This window comes from Poecile atricapillus, chromosome 2 (genome assembly GCF_030490865.1).
Source record: "Poecile atricapillus isolate bPoeAtr1 chromosome 2, bPoeAtr1.hap1, whole genome shotgun sequence".
Classification (NCBI taxonomy): Eukaryota; Metazoa; Chordata; class Aves; order Passeriformes; family Paridae; genus Poecile; species Poecile atricapillus.
In genome coordinates, this window is record NC_081250.1 from 119789041 (window position 1) to 119810180 (window position 21140).

Below are 21140 nucleotides of genomic sequence, written 5' to 3' on the forward strand. Positions count from 1 at the left end.
CTCTAATACATTTATTGAGCTCAGCTCTCAGTCCTCTCTTGTTGCCGCTGAAGATGAATAGATCACACGGACACAGGTCGAGGTGTGGTGAAAGAAAGAGCAGAGTTTATTTTTCCTCCCAGGATTTATAGGCTTTTGGCCATGGCCTATATCCATGACCAGGATAACACTTTCTCACTGCATTGGCCATGAGAGATGTCCATCACAAGACGTGTAACAGAAAGAATGTACACATATCTATGTTTACAGTTACTGTCCTGGGAAAGTCCTTAGAAAACTGTGTTAGCAAGCTCAGAAGCTGAGTTTTCAGGGCGACACTCTCTCTATTTTTTGATTTTACTGTCGTTTTTATTTTTGTCTTGTTTGTATTTGTTTTCACACTTTAACCATTATTTGGCACTCTATAGCTCTATAGCCAGAGGTTGGATACAGCCTTCATGTGGTTTTTTTCCCCATTTCATTGTTGGGTATTACTGGAATGCATAAGCTGTCCATCGAAAATATGGGAATGCAGCTAATCCACCATTTCCACTAAATATTAACTATTAATAAAGAAAGTCCCTATTTCTGCCTGCAAGAACACAATGGCAAACAGATAGACATGCGGGACTCAATGCTACCTGCAGTATTTGTTTCACGAGCACCAGATCTTGTGGTGCAGTACTATCCATGTCCAGCCGAGTGACTTTGTTTTGGGGCAGACTGAAACTGTGAATGTGAGCACACTAAAATCAACAGGAATTATTTACCCAGCCATCATCCAAGATAGTACTCCTCATAAATGAGTTTGTATCTAAGTGTTTTTACGTATTTGTACCTCCTGTGCAAATACTTAAGCATTTACTCATATTGCTTAATTAAATGATTTAGTGTGAACAATCACTCATTGAATCTCTTATTCCACCAGAGTAAAAGACCTACTTTAAAAACCAAACTCAGATGCTCTGAAAGATAGTTGTATGTAAAGATAAGCCTTGAATACAAATATTAAATATATTTATATGTATTTTTTCAAGGAAATGCCTGTTTTTGAAGAAGAAACACTTAGAATGCTCCTGAAGATGGACAGGAACTTGTAGGGAGAATGAAACCTTTCCCTTGCTAAAAACAACACTGTAGTAGATAAGAGGAACAATATGAATTTTAATGCACCTCTTCCAGGGAGTGGTACACTTCGTAGTTATACTCAGAGAGGGACCTTCGATTCCTATGGGACCTCATTCCAGTTTGGTTTTCTATTGCTTGCTGTAGGTCTGATATGAGAATCCTAGGTAAAAAAAATATAGTGGTATTACTGAAAAACCTAGAAGAACACACAAGCTAAATCAGAACAACAATCACGTTTAGAAGAAATATAGCAGAAATTAAACCATCCTGACTTGACTTCATCTGTTACATTTTGACAATAGAGTGCTTCAGGCTCACTTAAATATAAGCTGCCAAATAAATACTCCAGCTGCTTTGAAATGTAACAGTGCCTTCAAAAACACAATAAGCTTGTTAAATAAATAAAACAGAATGACGTAAATAATGTAGCCAGTGTGAAGGAGCACCCACTTTAATTTGTTTATGGAGCAGCATTTACCGTCCTCTTTTATAATCCAATTATACTATGTGATCATGGATCTTCAAAAACTGATTTCAAACCATTTCAAAAATCTTTGTAAGCTTAGGAAAACATGGACACACTTTCTCTTGGGAGTGGCACGAAATATTACATATAGCTACAAGTTGTAGAGGAAAAACAAAAATAATAAGAACTTGGTAGCATTATCATTCTGTCTGAAACAAGGAAAAACAGCAAACAAAAAAATCTGAAGTGGACTTTGTTGCTTACATTATCTACTCTGCTGTAGTTGTTTGCCAGTTTTGTTAAAATAACTCAGGAAAAATTTGAAAATACGAAGTGAAATTTAAATATACTTGCATAAAAAGTGAGAGGTTCTTTGCATTAAGAGCAAAATGCAGAAAGACTTGTGTAAGCTGAAACTTTCCTGTTTAATGGCAAAAATAAAAAGTGACACAAATACAAAATAATAATATAGAAAACATCTTAAAATAATTATCATGAAGAAGTTGAAGCATCCATCCATCCCACCAGACAGAAGCAGAAGCTGGGAAAATTGCCACAGATATCTGTAACAACATTACTGTAAAACTGAGAGTCAACCTTGCATGCCCCCTTCTAAAGCATGGCAATTTGTAATCACCATGCCACTAATTCACCATTCCCATAAAAAGACAGTCACATTCAAGCTTTTACATTTTTATAGGCATTAACTTTCATGATTGGAAAAAGATGAAAAGAAATGGCATTTACCCTGCTCCTAACTCAGCTCTGCAGCAGATGCCTCAAAGGTAATAGTCTACATAGAAAATCAAAGTAAAGGTTATTCTCATCTTCCAATGCATTAGTGAAGTAGTTGTATAATTAGGAATCACATTGTTCTACATCAGCAAGATTCATTAAGCAAACCAAAGGATTATAGTCTTGGCTTGCTAGGTGCTATATATACTGTGAAACCAGTACTGTAAAGCTGATTAAAGGAGTGATTTTATTCAAGTCATTAGGGCATCTAATATTTAAAAAAAAATGCTGGACTGCTTTGCAGAATTCTGATTAGTATAAGCAGCTACCAGAATCAGGCTCACTCTGTTAACAAATACATCTATACTCTAAATGAGATTTGATAATTTTTCTTTACTTTTAAATGACTGTGTACTCTGTGTGGTTATAACACAAGGGCTCTTAAGTCCCTCAGGTCTGAATGCAATGTAAGCGGAAAACCTACAACCAAGGCAACTTGGTGCTGAGTTTAATTGATGCCTGGCTTGTTTTCATGGCCATCTTGTCATGAAGTCAAACCCTAAGAGAAATAAGCCTGTTTCACAGGCAAGTGCTAATCATTATTAGCAATGCTGAAATACTTCCTGACTTTGTGAATTTGTCAAAATTTAGGTAAGCCTCACTGCATCAAGCTGAAATTTTACCTGGAGCTTGGCTCAGACTTTCCCAGTTCCAAAAGGGATGTAGAAACTTAATTCCATTGTAGTGTGTGGGGAAAAAAATAATTTAAAAAAAAGAAAGAAAAAAGTGAAAATCAGCCATGTGAAAAGGAGCTGTACAAAATCTTGGCTGTGGAGCTGCACTTGATCTCAGGGCTGTGATCCCCATCCCAGCTGTGCTGTGGGCATGGCTGTGCTTGGCCAGCCTGCTCCTGCTGTTCCCTGACTATGGCTGTTATTGCTCTCGTGGTGAAACCTCTAGCTCTTGTGGAGTTACAGATCTCAGGAGGCTTGTCAGGACAAGCACACACTTGTTGAGGCTTTGCAGGGTTTTGCTCTTAATGGCTGGGACCATCCAAAACAGGCAGTGAGGAGAATAAGAGGGAGAGTAAAGGACAAGTCTGGACCTGGTAAAATGCTGCCCAGTTTCCTTCCAAGTACACACAACTTGTGTGCCAAAAGTCAGAGAGATTTTTGCTGTGGAAGATTAATCCAGTGTTGTGCTACCATTTGTAGCATGTTTTTTGAGGTAAACTCTGCAGAGACGTTTTGCACTGGCAGGCAGATCTTGCTCTTGCATATTGCTTTGCAACCCAAGCAGAGGTCTTCAAGTACAGAGAGTGTTTATAACACTTATAAAATGTCCTTCTGTCATTTCATTAAAGGTGATTACTGTGAGCAGGAACAGCAACAGATGTGAATACAACTGCTGGGTCACAATAATTAGGGAACATTTTTTTATAAGCACAGGAAAACAATTAGAAAAAAACCCATCTCAGTTTTAAACATAAACAAAACTAAAGCAGGGCTGAACCCGCATGAAAGTCACTCTGAACTGCAGCTATGGAGCTTGTATACTTAATTTCCTTATGTTTGTTTCTGTATTTTTAGAACAACTAATTCAGAAGAGAGCACTGTTATCACAAAAATGTGATTCTAATGAGTACTATACATATGCATACATAAATACATATACAGTATGATTTACACCATCCTTTTATCACTGAGAAATAAGTGTAAATAGCCTCATGTACATCTTTATTCAGCAAATGTTTGAGAACTCATCAGCTGATTATTCAGATGCTTAGACATGTCATTGAGAAGGCTTTAAAGGCAAGATCGTTACTCTTGTCCAGTATATCACATGGATAAATATGAAAGGATAAATATACTCTAAAATTGACTTGAATTTTTTTAAGGAGCACTATAAATTATATGTGAACCTAAGTGTGCATTTGTACTGTATGACTTGCATTGGTCACTAGGAATGGAGAATAATAGAAGCAGTTTCTGTATAATTGATGAAGAAGTTTTACCTCTGCATTTGCAGCTCACTTGTAAATAAACCTTGCTTGTACTAAATAAAGAAAGAGGCAGAGCAGGCTGCAGAATTAGTAATTACCAACCCTGTCTTAACAGATGTGATTTCACATACATTGAAAACACTTCAGCTTGACTCCAAAGGAGGACATTTAATTAAAGCTGCCTGCCTGTGGGAGATTTTCTGCTCTGCCATTAAAGCCGTTGTTTTCTTGGCAATGCCTAGCTGTCTGCCAGCCTAATTGCTGTGATTTGGAATGTATTCTTGAGCCCACTTGGCGTGGTAGGTGCAGACCTGCCCCCAAGGCCGGGTCTCTGGAGCGAGGCACGGGAAGCGAAGCACGGGCTTACGTGTACTGGATGTTTGCTTGCTGGAGGTAGGGCAGCAGGCTCCGCGTCGTGTTCTGCGGTACTCGCACGTCAGCGACTGTACCTTCGACGATGTGGAAGGGGCTGCTGGGCTGCCACAAGTCCACCTGTAGTGCAGGAACCAACCTGTAATTCACACGCATTCAGGGTAGGTGGGGAAGTCCAGGAGGAGGCACGCTTGAAGGTAGGGCAAACCCTCTAGGCATGGTAGAGACAATAAAACTGCATCAGCTGGTCCAGCTCAACACCTATGCTAACGGAGCAGATTCTGAGGATTGATTGTGTCCAGCTTACCACAACTCTCCTGTGAGATTTGCCAATGGGAACAGAGAACAATCTTCAGAATATGCCTCCTCAAACAGATCAAAACAAAAGCTACTCCTCAGACTACTATACATCCCCAATATATTAGCTCTATGCAGTCCACGAATCTTTGTTATTTTGCAAGGTATTTTCTGTGTTCATTAGGGCAGCAAAAAAAATCTAAAGAAACATAATAATATATAATAAATGCTAAAGAAAGCATAGCACGTACCAGCGTTAGCAAAATGTACACAAGTTTTATTCTTGATAATAAGGTGATCAGAGGTCAGTAACAGGTCACCAAGACAATGAATACACAATCATTTTAGAATAAATGTCAAAATAACAGGATTAAGATAATCAGATTATTACATTATTGTAAAAAATGATAGCTGCTGAACAATACCACTGTTATTATTGTGCTATCTGTATCTGCACATACCTAAGGGATGTTTCATGTCCATTTTTACTTCCTTTTGTTGCTGAATTTGAAATACACTTGGAAATTTTAGGCCAGGACATGAATGTTCAAGAAAGCAAGAAAATTTTGCAGATCCCTTTTTCAAGAGGATTTGAAACTCAGTGTTCTGCACCCTGTAGTAAAATACTGTGCTAGCACATACTCTTCAACAGGGGTGAGCACAGTTCCTCCTCAGTCAGTGTGAGGGCAGTGGAAATCAACAAAACTCTTTCCAGAACTTCTGGATATTCATAGGAGATTATAAATGGGAGTATCAGCAACAATCTCTATCAACATGACAAACAGGCATGCCAAGATCCACAGTCCTTAAAAAGATGTTTGTGCGATGAATACAAGGAAGGAAATTGATACTGACTACATGCCCACACATTTCTTAAAAAGAATCTAAAAAGGATTAATACTTGATAAATGTCTTCAGGTTTTTTTGTCTTTTCTGTTTCATTGCAATCAGATGTGCCAGGCTGCACTGATGAAGCTGTTGATACAGCTCATGAGTGTCCACTGCTTTCCAGCTATCTTAAAGGATTTTTATAATCTATACTTTAAAAGCTTCTCACTTCTTTTATGCCATAGAAGCTATTTGAAAACAACAAATGCATTTACCTGGTCTTGCTACAGACCTCGTTTTCAAGAGGAGTACAATCTTCCAACAGAGAGATTACAGGGAGGCAGGTTTAGTTCTCAACATTTCTCAAATGACCCTGAGTAAGAATATTCTGATTACTGAGAGGGCATCTGATGCTGAACCTGGTGCTACCTCTTCAAGCAATGGTGACCTCAGCCCAGTTAATCCAATTAAATGCCTGCAACTTTGGAAGGAGCAGAACTGAAACACAGGGCCAACCTCTTCTTGTTCTTGCCAAAACCACTCTTTGTTTCACTCTGCCACAATATGGTCTCTGGATCCAAGTCATAGTGGTGAGTGGGTGCAGCATCTTTTGAAGTCTAACACCAGGACTGGCAAAGTTCATGAGGCTTATGAAGCTGACAGCAGCTATGACAGATGGTCAGTAGAAACCAAAGTCATGAATTAAATGGTGCTAAATACTGCTTACAAATAAAGATTGTCTCACTGTGCTAACACCCTATGTTTGTTAGTTTATCTGTCTTTCATATTTTGATAAATTATAGACACCCAGTGAAATCCCCCCCAGATCAACATGGGTAATGTCACACATGGTTAATTAGCTATGTGTATTTGACTTCCATTAATTCCTAAAAATATACATCAGAATGGGTAATTTTGTTGCTTTTAGACTAACAGTCTATCAATCACATCACCCTGAGCCTCTATCTATATAAAAATAACAACAAATTGTTACATACAAGCTAAGAACAACTGAAGGGAAGTGTCTCCTTGCCAACTGCAATATCGAAGCACACAAAACTGGAACAGAAAAAAAAAATCCAACAAATCATAACTGATATACACCTGAAACATGTCTTTGTTCTTGACAGTTACTCAGGATTTATTTTGGTGAAACTCTTAATAACCATGGAAGGGATAAACCAACCAATATTCATACTATTAGTTATAACATCACCAGACTCTAAGTTCTGAGGTATTCTAATTGTTCCTCACATTACTGGCTCTAAGTGAATATCAAAAGCAGAAGTAATCCTCTTTTAACTAATGAAATCTGTGGCATATTGCCACTATCCTCTTTCAGTGAAAATGCAGTATTTCACTCCTGGCACTGTCCTGGAAGTAAGACAAAAAAATCCCATATTTAGAATATAAATCATTTCACTTCATCTCAGTTCCCTATTTGAGTAATTTGGCTTCCTTTGACTCCCAATTCTCATCCTTTGCAATGTAAACAAAGCAGTCAGTGCTTCCTATGCTGTCCAGAGCACCACTTCTGTCACTAGGTGGATTTTGCCTTATAAAACGTGTAACAAGCAACATGTTTCTCCAACAGACATCTTATATATATTGCAGCTGTCAGCCTGTCCTTGGTGTGACAAGTACATGAAAAGTGACAAACAGAAGATGGATTTCAGAGCAAGCATGTTTGGACTGAGCAAGTCCAGCTATCCTCTCCGTCATCTTCAGGACACTTCATCATTGCATCTCCCATGGATACTGAGGGTCTTATTGAAGTCATCGCTCTTATTTCAACATCATTCCTCTCACAATTACGCCTTGGACTCCCATGCTGGGCTCTGCTGGCTAGTGAGTGGCAGTGAAACAAATTGCTGTCCTATTCTCTTCCCTCTCTGTGATGGGCTCTTGTTACCCCTACACACTACACATAAGCCTTTATACAGTATTCAGGAGTACCAATCAGTGCCAAAAGACTTCTATTTGCTGTGTGGGTGGTAGGATTTGCTAGGTGGGAGGAAGATTCTCCAGCTACAAAACAAACTGATGCAGAAATCCTACAAAACTACCTGAGTGTACAGCCAAATACGTGAACCTCAAAATTCACCTGATATCTTGAGGCTAGAGGAAAAGCAATATGCTTTAGAGCATGTCTGCAAACCTAAATATTCTCACCTCCTTTGCAGCAAACTCATATTTGCACATCTTTCCCTGTCTTTCCAGCAGCAGGTTGCCTTTAAAAGGTGTTGGGATGTTTAAAGCCCTCTGGATAACAAGCAGAGCCCAGGAAAGGTTTTTCAGCATGCTCAGAGTTGGGACCAGGAGACCAATTACTCAGCACCTGCCACTCAAGAGTGACCATGAGTACCTGTTCTGAGGGACAGTGGTTGCTCCCCAGATGAACAATGAATGCTCTTTCCCAGAATCTCACTGGAGGCAAGAGCATCCTGACTTGCTTTCTATGAAGAAAAAATGGTATGTAAGAGCACACAGGCAGGTATCTTTTTTCAAAGCATTTAAACACATTATTGCTTTATTTAACAAATAAAGTGTAAGAGATTATTGATTGTGACTACATACAAAGTAGTCTTTTTAAACTGCCTGTTCTTTTTCCAGCCTCACTTGTCCCAAAAAATTCCCTGTGGTTCAATTTTGGATTAGGAAAGCCAGGTTTCTTTGTAGGCAGTTTCTCTTTGAACTGAGGTGTTAAAGACAGCTCAAATAAATCTATCAGCTCTTACCTGGACTCCTTCCAAGGTAGAGCAATCCTGAGCTCATTAGTCATGTCTCTAGGTTTTGGTCAGTATAGTGATGAAAAGTCAGCACAAGGCAAAAGGACAAATATTTTAAACAGATTTGGGTGCTTAACTAATAGAATTCAGAACTTTTTCCAAAGTTAAAATTATGCAAATAATTTTCCAAGAATACAAACACTTTGTTAGTATAATCCTACATATCACAAGTGGTGTACAGAAAATTCTTTTGCTCTGCCAAGACAGAAAACAGAACAGTTTTTTAAAAAACAGGGAGTTTTTTATTCACTAGTTCAGTTTTCCTCCAGGTCATTCCATGCCCATGGAAAGGAAGCCTGGGAAGAAAAGAGTTTCCCTGCTTTTCCCCACAAACACTCTCATGGCTGCATAAATCCCACAGTATTTTTTTTAAATTCAAGTCACTGAAATAAATCCCCAGCTTCTTTAGACCATGGGGTTTAGGCTGGCCTTTGTTATTAAAGCCATTTTCTTGGGTAGTAGCCTCCAGTTGTCCCTCACTACCTTTTCATAAGCAGATGTTTAATTTCTTCTTCCATTTAGCCTGAAAGGAAGATGCTTAGTACTCTCATCAGGTCTCCAATTATGTATCAATCAAAAGAGATGATTGATGTTTGTCATGAAAATAACTAGAATAACTTTTCCATAACTTACATTTAGTATCTTGAGAAAATAGTTTATGATTTATCTGTGTTATTCCCCGTGAAGACAGTAATTTTGTTATATGTTTTATTACCTAGAAATTCCAGTTTTTATTCCTACTGAGTTGTGTCCAGCAATACATGTGAAAAAGCAATAAAAGCTGGCCTTGTCCTTAACATCACCATGAATGTATTTCTTTGAGAAATGCTGTCAACTGTAAAGTTCAGAATATAATTATTGTTATGATGTCGTCAGTTGAAATGGCTTGGCATTTCTGAGTCTCTTGTAAAAGGGAATGTGCAGTCAATAACGAAAGTAGAGGTACTCTTTGCTCAAGGGCCCTTTCAGGGAATGTGGGTTTCCCATTTATATCCATATACTCATTGATAGATGCATAAAAACCCTAAGCAGTCATGAAAGTCATTAGATATGCTTTCAATTATAAATTCAATACTAGAAGGCAGAGAGTAGAAGTAGAAACTACTTTAGTCTTACTGGTACCATGAGAGGTTTGACCACCTGAGTTTTTTATCACATAACACATGGGAAACACTTACACAAACACCCCTCACATGCATGTGTACAGTGTGCAACTGAATTTTTGACTTCTGTTGGTACATCTGAAGAGAAAGAAGCAAGCAAAAATGATTCTTGTTCACTCTGACACTGCTGCATAATTACAGCAGTGCTGTGGTTCACCTGGAAAGTGCAGAACCGCTCCTTTCAAATGTCTTCACCCTTGCAAATATTTTCAGGACCAGGACTGATTTTACCCTCACTTGCTCCTGCCAATTAAGGAACTTAATTGACAGTCCTGACTGCCAATTTGCTTCAGCTGCCCTTTAAGTGCTGCAAAATGGTTCAGTGACATTCCAGTGTGGAATTCCCTGTGCTTTCTAAAAGGACTTGCAAGGTAGTCCCAGTGCAAAGTAATTTAGGTTTCTGATTGAGTGCACTAGACATTTTACTGGGTCTAACTTTTCAGTATTTATTTTCCTTTCAGTGAGGCTGGTAAGAGTAATTGTGCCAATAAACCAGGAATGATTCATGGGATTGCAGCAACCATAACACTGGCAGGAACAGAACGTGAACAATGCACAGCTTGAAGTTCTGAGTTTTGCAAATCTTTGTGGAACTATAATGTAGTAATGGTCTTCCCACTCTGTTTACACTGGTATAATTTTACACAGGGCTCTACACTGAAAATAACCTGTAGGGTATTCCTCAAGAGTGTCACTGAGACAAAACTCATACTCAATTATATAGAAACTGAATATCTGTTCTTACAAGTATAGATTCCACTGGGCAAAGTATATTTGAAAAGTCTTTAAAAGACTAATTTAAAAAATGGTAAAACCCTTATTTTGTTTATTATTAAGCTATTTATAGCTTGGTTCAACTTGCAGTTGTTGCTGCACTGCATGGGAAATAGAATAGTAAGCCCTGGATCTGATTCTGCTCCCACTGGGGGTGTGCTGATGACTTTGCTGAGCTCAGGCTCAGGCTTCCTCAGAGGAAGCAGATTCCTTCCATCTCAGAAAGTTAATGCTTTTTGTGTTTTGTGAGAAAAACACCACCTGGGCTATTCTGTTCTATCTTGTATTTTCCCACTAAAGTTTTTCTGCAACATTTTCCTTTTGTGTCTGGCAAGCGGTTTCCAAACATGTATTTTGATGTATCAGTGAATACCCTCTGTTGTCACTTGATGGTCCTTGTGTATCTGAAATATTCTAATATCTGACTGGAACCCTAACCATGAGCTAGGGAAAAATCTAGCCTGAAACCTAAAGCATCTGCCTATATAGATATATTTGCTGTAGGTGCAAAGCAAAATGCAGGCAGCTCCGGCTGCTGAGCTAGTTCTTTCCTTCTGCAAATAAGAATAGCTCTACTTGGACTGACAAGCTTTCTTACTACATTTTCAGACAGGCTTTTGTCCTCTGAAGCCTTTTTAAGCATTTTTCTATGGTATGTAAACGATCAGATTTATAGCCAACTGATCCTCTTCCCCTATGAGACATTTTTTCTGATTCCCTGAACTGCAATGACAGAATCAATTCAGGGATTACAATGGATAAGCAGCTGCTGTAAGGGCTAGAAAACAAACAAAAGGGAATGGAGTTCTGGCTTCAAGGCCTGCTAGGCTGGCTCCAAGTTGAAGAAGTGCTTGGCTGTGCCCAGGAATTTATTTTATAAAAACTACTGAAGAATGAGTGGTCTAACTCTATTATGCCAGGAATGTTCACAGAGCAGTTGCTTCTTTGCTGCCTATACAAACAGTCTGATGGCAGCCAGGCATTATGTGATAAAAAGTGCTTGTAGACCACCGATGGAGTAGAAGTTATCAATCAAGGCTCAAATGAAGTGCTGCTTCAAAAATAAGCTAACAAAGGAAAATTCCAGAGCAGATAAACAGAATCTGCTGCATCTGAGGACCCAAGAAAACCCCCTTTTCTTTGCAAAGCACATGGGAATGTGACATTTGTTTCTGTCAGTCAGGCCCAACAGAATTAAAACCATGAAAGGGCTCATAAATCAGCAACAGGCTCCTCAAATTGTCTTCTGAACAAGAAAGAGCAGGAGAAAATAGCCAGTCACTGCAGAGGTGTACAAAGCAGAGGAGCAGATGGACAAGAGGAGTCCTGGGGGACAGAGAATGGGCAGTAATATTAATGTTTCTGTGGTACTATCATCCTAAGTGCTTCTCTTTCATTTGCTGAATACTGTAATAATTTGAAAATGATTAGGGTGAAACAGTGAACCTGCAAAAAGGTATTTCTCATATTAAACACTAAGTCAGGATTAAAGAGTTGTACTGTATCTATTAAAAGAGAAATTATTTCTAGGAGTAAAGGACTGCAACAGAAAATGTAAAATTCAAGACTGGCACCTGTTATGGAATTACATCACCAGCCAATATAAAAGCTGGACAGCAATCTATAGCTAGGAAAATAAATAATTCCATGACTTTGCACTTGAATTATCAAAGTATTTGCTGCGTTTTAGTCTATCACAACCATATGAAAATATTCCTCAGCACTGCTCTACTATATACTTGTCATACACGTATAGTAGAATTGCATACTATATGAAAGCCAAGGCAGGAGCTCCACTATCATTTATCCCTGTCATACTCACTGTCACCTCTACCCCAGTGGGCTTTAGCACAAGGTCTGTGCCAAAACTGTCTAAGGATTTGGGGTGGTGCTGCTGGTAGGAAGCACAGTTACCAGGGTCTTATTCTTCTTCTCTGCAGAGACTGAAAGAAATTATGTAGGAACATGCTGGAGATGGGAGATACTGCTGTACACATACTGAGGGCATCAACCAGCTGCTACTACCTCTGTCACTCAGGGAAAACCAGAAACCATCTCTCTCTGCCATCTCCTGCCTCAAAAAAGAGCGTGGCTCTCTGCTCCCCACCTGCCTCATTTCTTCTGACCTCAGAGACTTACTCCCCTAAGAAACAGCTGCATACACAGCAGTGCATGATGGACAGGAGTTTCCTGAGAACTTGCACTGGAGAGATGTAGTCCTACAGTGAGGGGCTGGTGGGGAAGTGCAGGGAACTCTGCTCAGCCTGGCTGAAACAAGAGTGGTCCAGGCCAGAGCCCCCTCCTGCTGCTTTGAGGTTGGAATGCAGCTGATCTCACTCAGTATATTTAGGCTTCTATATTTCTTCTTTACTGTAGCTGAGTTTATTGTTTAAATACACGCACATTCAGGCAATTTTACAGAACTTACAGCAGAAAAATTTTAATCTGTAGGGCTGGCTATTTTTACTGGCAGTGCAGATCTACATGCTATGTTCACCCCACCAGGGAAAAAAAAACAATATTGTGTCACCTCAAAGTTAACAGAACCAGCCTATGAAGGAATCAATTTATAATAATGATTAATAACAAAGTACTGTAGGCAATGGAGCTACAGACCAAAACTAATTTGTGGAAATTACTCAGCAAGTGATTATGACTTATGTGATTTGCCACTGGGCAATTCATGAACAAAAGTAAAATGTGTGGAATGAAACATTCATTATCCATTATTCACTCAGTACAGGCAATGGCATTCATATGCTAGCAGAGCCTGGACAATTCAGGTAGAATTCAGGGATTTGTTACACCAAGCATTATATGGATTTTTTTTTTTTTTCCCCTTAAAAATGGGGGGCAAATATCTTTCCTAAGGAGCTTCAGATGCTAGCTTCAAGACGTTCTTAAGGACTACACCTTCTGTAAAAGTGTGTGAATTAAACTTACAGCTCAGGTATTGGTAGAAGAGCAGTCCTGTTTGACATCAAAAGGTTTTCATGTGGACTAAAAACCCTGAGTAGTCCTTCAAATTCTTGTATGAATTTTGTGGGTTATGTTTTAGCTCAACTGTCATTGTCCAAGTTAATCACTGGGGACACATTCTAAGATACTTCAAATATATCAAGACATATAGCTGATTCCAAGATGATCCTTCAAGGATGTCTCAGTGTAGAGACACTGTTTCTGTAAATGCTTGTTCAGGAAAGTGTTCCTTTGGTGTCTGGTGCTTTTCCCAAAAGGGATGGACCTTGCTGACCTCTGGCTTCAGCATGGCAAAAGGCAGAGCTCTCACCACTTCCTTCCCCACTGCCCTGGTGTTAGAGAAGACTGTAAATGACAAAATCTGCTCAGAAAAAATCAGGGGTAAGGACAGTAGCTAAGAAGCTGGCATATAAAACAAAATGAATGAAATGACACATTGCTGTTCTTTCCAATGTCTGTATTTTCTTCTTGGTTCTTTCCCCTTTGTCCAAATCAGTAGACAGTAAGGAGGGGTATCTTTGCATCTACATTATTCTCTGCCTGACACCAAAATACATTGCCTTTGCAATAGGATCATCAGGATAATTTTTTCAAGCTTCTTTGTGATAACGCCCTTCAGAAGGATAGGGTCATTTGAACTGAACAGAGAGGAGTTTTTCTCATAATTCTTTGGATTATGACAAGTGGGCCAGAAGAAAAGACTAAATCACTCTGCCTTACAAGTGTAAATTTAAAGGCAGAGGGAAATGGCTGGAATGAACACAGAACACCACAATCTGTAGAAAACCCCCCTCCACCAGACACAGAGAGGAGGAAGCCTGGGACAGGAGGGATTATGTTCCCTGTGCCTTATTACCACAGATGGTCTGTTCTGTGCAAGGAAAACCTGCAACAAGCATACAATCCATTTGTGCAGAATCTACTCTGTGCTTGCACTGTCCTGGGAATTTACTCAAAATATTTATGTTGTGCATGGAGCACACCAGAGGTAAACTGGGATCCCCAAATGACTTTTGCACCACAATTCCTGTTTGACTAATGGGGACTAATCCTGACATCCTTATAGAGTGTAACTTTTGGTGCTCTGAAATATACCTCATCTCTAATAGACTGATTTTCCAGGGTAGAGAAACATGTCTGAATTGAAAAACAAGTGCAGGTATTCTCAATTCAACAACAAAAGTGATGTAAGTTTTATTTTTATTGACTTTTCTTGTTCTTATAATACCGACAGTGGTAGAGAATACTATCAGGCCATATCATAACTCAGGCTGAAGACTGAATTTTGCACAACACTGAGTAACATAACAAAACTGTAATATCTCAAAAGGATCCTGGTTCCATCTTTATTTCTCCCTTGAGGAACAGAATGTGTGAGCAGTGTAACAGGTTGGTATTAATTTACTGCTCAAACCAAAATAGATTCAAAGGAGATGTATCTTTAAACCAGTTTTGGTTTTCTGACTCAAAAATAAACCCAAAATGCAGTCTTTGTAATTATAGCAATTCGTACATTTCTGTTGACACTCCTGCTCATATTTCTGTTTTCTGTCAGGCATATTGTGTTTGCAGCTTATTTTGCATTATTAAAGGTTTTTCTTTTTTTTTTTTTGTGCACTTCTTCCATTTTCTCTAGAGCATATAATCAACATTGTGCTTAAAGGCTCATAAAAAACCAAAACCAACCAAACATAAATCCACTGTCCACTGAATTTCAACTCTGGAAGTCTGGGGGCAGGAGAAGGACAGGGGAGAATTGACATGAAGACTTAAAAAATCGCACAACTCCAAATATATGTTTCTCCAGACGGGCTGATGATTTGCAGCCACAACTGACTTTTGCTGATATTCTGAGGAGTGTCATTATTGATCCACTTGTTCATGAGAGAATAACCTGAGATTTTCTTTTGCGGGGTGGAAATATGATAAATTAATGTTAAACATATCTATTACTTGTTATCCACTCAGGTGTCTCTTCTACCCCATGCAGATGGGCAATGAAGCAGCTGCAGATGGAAGAGCCCTAAGACCTGACATGCAGCCAAACTCAGCCTGTGTTCATGGAGCTGGGTGTCACTACGCTCTCCCTTTTTTGAGTCTTCCTTTCAACCTCCCCAGCTTAGTTTCTCATCAGAATCAATCATTTTCTAATTAACTAGTCAGATTCCGATGAAGTTTGCCAAAATTTTATTATCCTGCTCTCTGAGTTACAGTAGGCAATTACTCAAGTTTCTACTGCTCCCACTTTGATGGAATTGAATGAAGGAATCTCTTTTTGGGAGCCTAAGGGAGCTCTGTAATGAGAAACAGTTACAGGAAGGTGAGTAACCCCTTTGCTTCACAGGGTTTACAGTACGAGGAGAAAGGAAAAAACACATGTGCTCCCTCTTTATATTCCAGGATCCGGGGGGGAGAAATTAATGCAGAAACCAGCTTCCATATGTATTGTTTAGGTTTATGGTTAGGTTTTTTTCCCTAATTGGGAGTAAAACTAGTATCCTTTTTGGGGTGTTACAGTAACATTCGCAGGTGAGGGTCAGATCCTTAATAAGCAGTGCAGTAACAATTATGAGATAATATTCTTTAGGAGAGTTGGGCATTACAGTGCAAAGTGTAGTAATCCATGGCATCATGACACTGCCTCTGTTGAACACTGAAATTTTTCATGCAATATGTGCATAGGCTGGATGTCTTTAGAATGAGGGTTACAAAGTACAGCATCTTGAATGGGGAACTAACTAAACATAGCACAAAGAAATGCAGATGTGGTGAAGACAGCTTCAGCTTTCTTACTTAAAGCTAGTAAGGTGTCAGTTTCTTGACTGCTGGAGTATTCACAGCAGTAAGCCTTCTCCTGGGCTGAGGTATCTAAGGTAGCTCAGTCCTCTTTCTTTAAAAAACTAGCAAAAGAGCTTCATCATAACTGAAAGATGGAAGAGTTTCAGAAGGTTGTAAGAGCTCTTCTAGCACCTTCATTTTTTTTTATTTGCTATGCAGACAGACACTTGATTTACTTGTATCCCAGATGTTAACTATTGGACTAGAAAATTACATGCACCTTCATTTGTTCCTCACTGAGAACACAATCATTTATGTAAGTTTTCAACAAGAGAGGCAGAATTACATCACAGACATCATAGACTATGATTACATCATAATTTACTGGAGTTGAAGGCAGTGAGCAGCCCAAAGCTTTTGCACAATGCTTCAAATGCTCTCAAAATATTGATCAAGTTGTTACATCCCTGATTCTCCTCCAGTTAGGCTGTTTTGATAACAATTAATGAAGCTTATCCCTTTCCCACAGTGCCTGGGGACGGTGCACGTGCATGATACAGCCCTTTTTTTGGGACCACAGACCTGGATTACAGGTAGTCCCCTCCCTCTGAGACAGACTGCTGTGGAAAGACTGCCTCTGTCCCTGTTCCAGCAAAGCAGTGTGCTGCTGAGTGCTCCTGTGCTGCACTGCTGCAGTGGCACCTCTGCTTTTCATTTATATCTGCAGGGAAAGGCCAGGGAAGAAAGATTTTGTTTTGCTATCCTAGGCACTCTGTCAACTGCCTCTAGAAAACTTTTCTGCCAGAGACGTTCTGAATCTGAAGCCATTTTCATATTCCTCTGCGTGTTCACAACTTGCATTAACTCAGTGTTTTAAATAACACCATTGAGCAGATAATGAAGCAACTATGTATGCCAGCAAGAAGAGGAAGAGCAAAGAAAGCAAATTTACAAGTGTGGCACCTGTATTATTTTAAGAGAATTGTTGTTAAATTTGTCAGGCATGATGAATCCAATACCTGTGCTATTTTACTGGTAAATTAGGAATTTAATGGGCAAAGACTTCTTTCCATAATAAAATAATAAAATAATAAAATAATAAAATAATAAAATAATAAAATAATAAAATAATAAAATAATAAAATAATAAAATAATAAAATAATTTGAAGTGCTAAATGAAAGGCAAATCAGTTAACCCACTACTGTCTTCAAAAGATCAGAAGAAGAAGATGAAAATAATCAAACTCACCTTAAGCCTGTTGAATGCAGCCCTCAGGATCTGCGTTTCCCTCTTGCTCTCAGGAACAACTCGTATGACTTTATCACTGCCAATAACAGAAAATCGAATTGGCACTTTAAGACTCTTTGCAGCAGTACAAAGGGACAGTAGTTAGGTTCAGATAGCTACTCTAATTGTGCTCTTTTTCAGCACCTGCAAAATGTCAGATGATCTGGAGCTGTGCTTCTAAACTTGCTGCTGGATAATGCATGTCCATGGAATGATTTGCTCTTTACAGATCAGTGTCAGCTTGACCTTCCATTTCTATGCAAATGTTTTGTTCATTCCTTCTAAGTTAAACCATTCAGGCTGCCATCTTCCATACTGAACATCTGCCTCAGAACAAAGCAATTATTAAGCTGTGGATGCCCCATCCCTGGAAGTATTTAAGGCCACCTTGGTTGAGGCTCTGAACAACCTGTTCAGGTGAAACGTGTCCCTGCCATGGAAGGGGAGGCTGGAACTAGGTGACCCTTAAGTCCCTTCCAACTCAAACCATTCCATGATTCTATGATCTCAATGGACATCATTCTGCAAACAGGAAAAAGAAAAGGAATGACTCTTCAATGACCATCTGTAATGACCTATGGGATGCTGCAGACCACAGAGGGGATGATCCTGTAACTAAAATATCTGCCATACACAAGAAGGATGAAATAACTTTACGTTGCCAATGTGAATTCTGGCATTTTTCTACATTTTGAGCTTTCAATTTGTACTGTTGATAATCAGTATGTCTCTTCCAAGAGACCTTGGAGATCATGCATATCTTTATTTTACAGTTCCATCCACTAGCCAGAATGCCTTTTAAACAATTTCTTTATGTACAGTTTCTATATTATCTGGGAATTTTAAACAGCAGAATTTCCCTTGACATTGAGAGGTTTGTCCCTTAAATATCTTGTGAGCTCTCCTACTTTGCTGAAGGTTCTGACTCTACAGAGAAGATATTGGGCCAACTAGGAACAGCACTGCTGAGCGTGCCCTTCCTGGCTCACTGTTCTAGGAAGGCTCCCAAGCTGCTGCTGATCCCAAGCACCAGGTCTTGCCTTCAGTGAACTGCAGCTACAGCTCTGGTAGGACTCACCTTTGTTGCAATAATCCATAATGCATACACATAGGTAAGCATTAAATACTGCCAGTTCAGCAGAAAGCACTACTAATAAATTCAGAATTCTGAAATGGCTTTCATGTTTCTGGAAATAATTTTTCCTTATCCCCTATTCATTTTTAGTCTTTTCTCTACAGTCAACATTTGTTCCTCTTGGTTAGCCTCTCATCCTTCTTTCTGTCTCAGCTTTTCAGTTTTGGTTCTCACCCCTGCTGCATTTTCCCTGAAGACAAGTCTCAAGCCTTCCAACTCCTTCATGGCATTAAAGTTTTTGGTCCAGTTAGACTCCAGGTTACTGCTGCAAAACTGATGTACCCACAGGTGTGGACCTCAGTGGCTGCTGTTGACCTTACTGGAAAAATGATTTCTGACCAAGAAAAAAGATTTCTGAAAGCTGTCTTCTTATAATTTGGCAGACCAAAAATTTTAGGGGAAATTACTATGCTTCCAAGCCAAATTTAACCTCCTATATTGGAGCTTGCACAGAAAGGAATAAATCTCATAGAGTACTACAGCTGCTGCATCTTTTAAAGGAAAATAGATGCTTTTGATTTATCATACAAACAACAGTAATGTTCTTTTCCATTACTCACTTCTTCCTTTCTTAACAGCAGTATTAAACTGCTGTTAAGAAGAAAATAATAAAGAAGTAATAAAGAAGTAATGATTGCCTAGGAAGTTGATGTAGCTAATAAAGATTCAGCAGACATTTCTGGAAGGATTGGTACAACCAACATATAAAAACCAGATTTTAATGAAGTAAGTAGCTAAGCATGTGTTACACAGCTGTAATGGAATTTTGAAGGAACGGATATCACTTAGGTATGGTCTTGAATTAATTCACATCACTGTAAACTGTCTTCGATTAGCTCAGCAACTCTGTCATTTCCAGTGAGACGAAAAGCCTGCCCTAGAGAGGAAAGTATTGGTGCTGTGACAGATTGATCACTTGACACACTGTTGGGAAATGCTTCAAGCTGAGGCTGAGTCTGCTGCTAGAGAGCTCATAGCAAGCAGTTTAGCAGTTTAGCATGGTAATTTTAGTATTTTATTAAAAGATGGTTTAGCCATTATGGCAAGGCCCTTTCAATTTTTGTGCATGCAAGATGTGGGAATACACTGGATTCCTGAGAACTATCTGCTAACACCCATTGCTGTAGGCTGGCTAGTCAGTGGATAATCATGCATTCTTCAACAAAGCACAGACAGGATATCTAGATTTACTTCAGATATCTACAGTCAAAACCCATAGTTCTAAGGTCATTTTGTAGCTTTGTAGTTTTTCTGGTTACATTTCACATTAAAGAAATCCAGTGATTACTTTAAATGCTATGCAATACCCACTGAATTTAGGGTAGGAATTCAGCAAACTACCCACTATTTAAAAGCCAACAAAATCTATCTGATCATTTACTAATGTGGTTGATAAATGGCAACTACACCCCAAACACTCAGATTTACCCCCTGGTGAGGTCTCCTCCCATCCTTTATGTTGAGCTGTTGAGGAGAAAGAAGCAAGTAATCATATATATATATCTAGGGAAAGTTTTGCTGCCTGCAGACATATGTCAGCAGTCTGCTGATTTATGCAGGTAAGGTTATTTTTCTAACCAGGATGCCTCTAAATCTTTTTTCTTTTTAAACCCTATTTAAAAAAATTCTAAACAAACAGCAAGATGGGATATATTTTGTATAAATTAATGTAGAAATTTATATCCACCATGACAAACTTTCAATTTACCCCTAGCAATTAGACTAATGGAATTTAAAGCTAGGACTTAGTGAGATCTTTTGAATTTTGTGTAAACACAGTTGAAAACCTTTGCCAAGAGCAGAACACAAGCTTCAGTAAATGAACTGACTGAATGTGGTGAGCAAAGAGTAGAAACCAGACGGCCGATGTCCCCAGGGACAGCCTTATGTCTGAGCAAAATGGGTGACCAGCTGTTGGCCAGCAATGACATGCAATGACATCTTTTTTCCCCTTCATCAACCCCTTATATTTTTCAGGAACAGCATAAGAAATTACACAGCTGCTTTTGAAACACAGAATATGCTACGTGGCCCTGGGAAGGGTGATACTCTCCGATGCCAATGGGGACTAAAACCTCTTGGTTTATTTCTTTGGCTTTTTCATTTACTTTTTTTCCCATTTACTTCATAGTTTTACTCATCTGTGAACAGACCAGATGGATCCAAAGAAACTATTCTGCAGCACATCTACAACTTCTTTACTGATGGAATTAGCAGTTCTCTCTCATGAAACTTTCCTGATGAAGTCACATGGCACAAACTGGATTTATGTAAATTCCTCATTTCCTTCAGGAAAATCCTTCTTATTGTTTTATTCTCCTGACTAATGTGAACCTTAATCAGATCTCTGCTCTCCCATGGAATTTAATAAAAGTATGTTTACAAAGGCTTTACAAGTATTTTAAACACAGTTTAAGAAGTGATAT

The 21140-nt window shown here is 39.0% G+C and overlaps 1 protein-coding gene across 1 annotated transcript in view; it reads right to left on the reverse strand.

The window, feature by feature from the left end:
• Window positions 1–21140, reverse strand: part of CPA6 (carboxypeptidase A6) — an 84317-nt gene that overhangs the window by 26142 nt on the left and 37035 nt on the right. Inside the window, exons 2-4 of the mRNA XM_058831889.1 lie at window positions 17541–17616; window positions 4678–4802; window positions 1153–1267 (exon numbers count right to left, since the gene is read on the reverse strand). Coding sequence (XP_058687872.1) covers window positions 1153–1267; window positions 4678–4802; window positions 17541–17616 — 316 coding nt within the window. The remainder of the gene's footprint in view (window positions 1–1152; window positions 1268–4677; window positions 4803–17540; window positions 17617–21140) is intronic.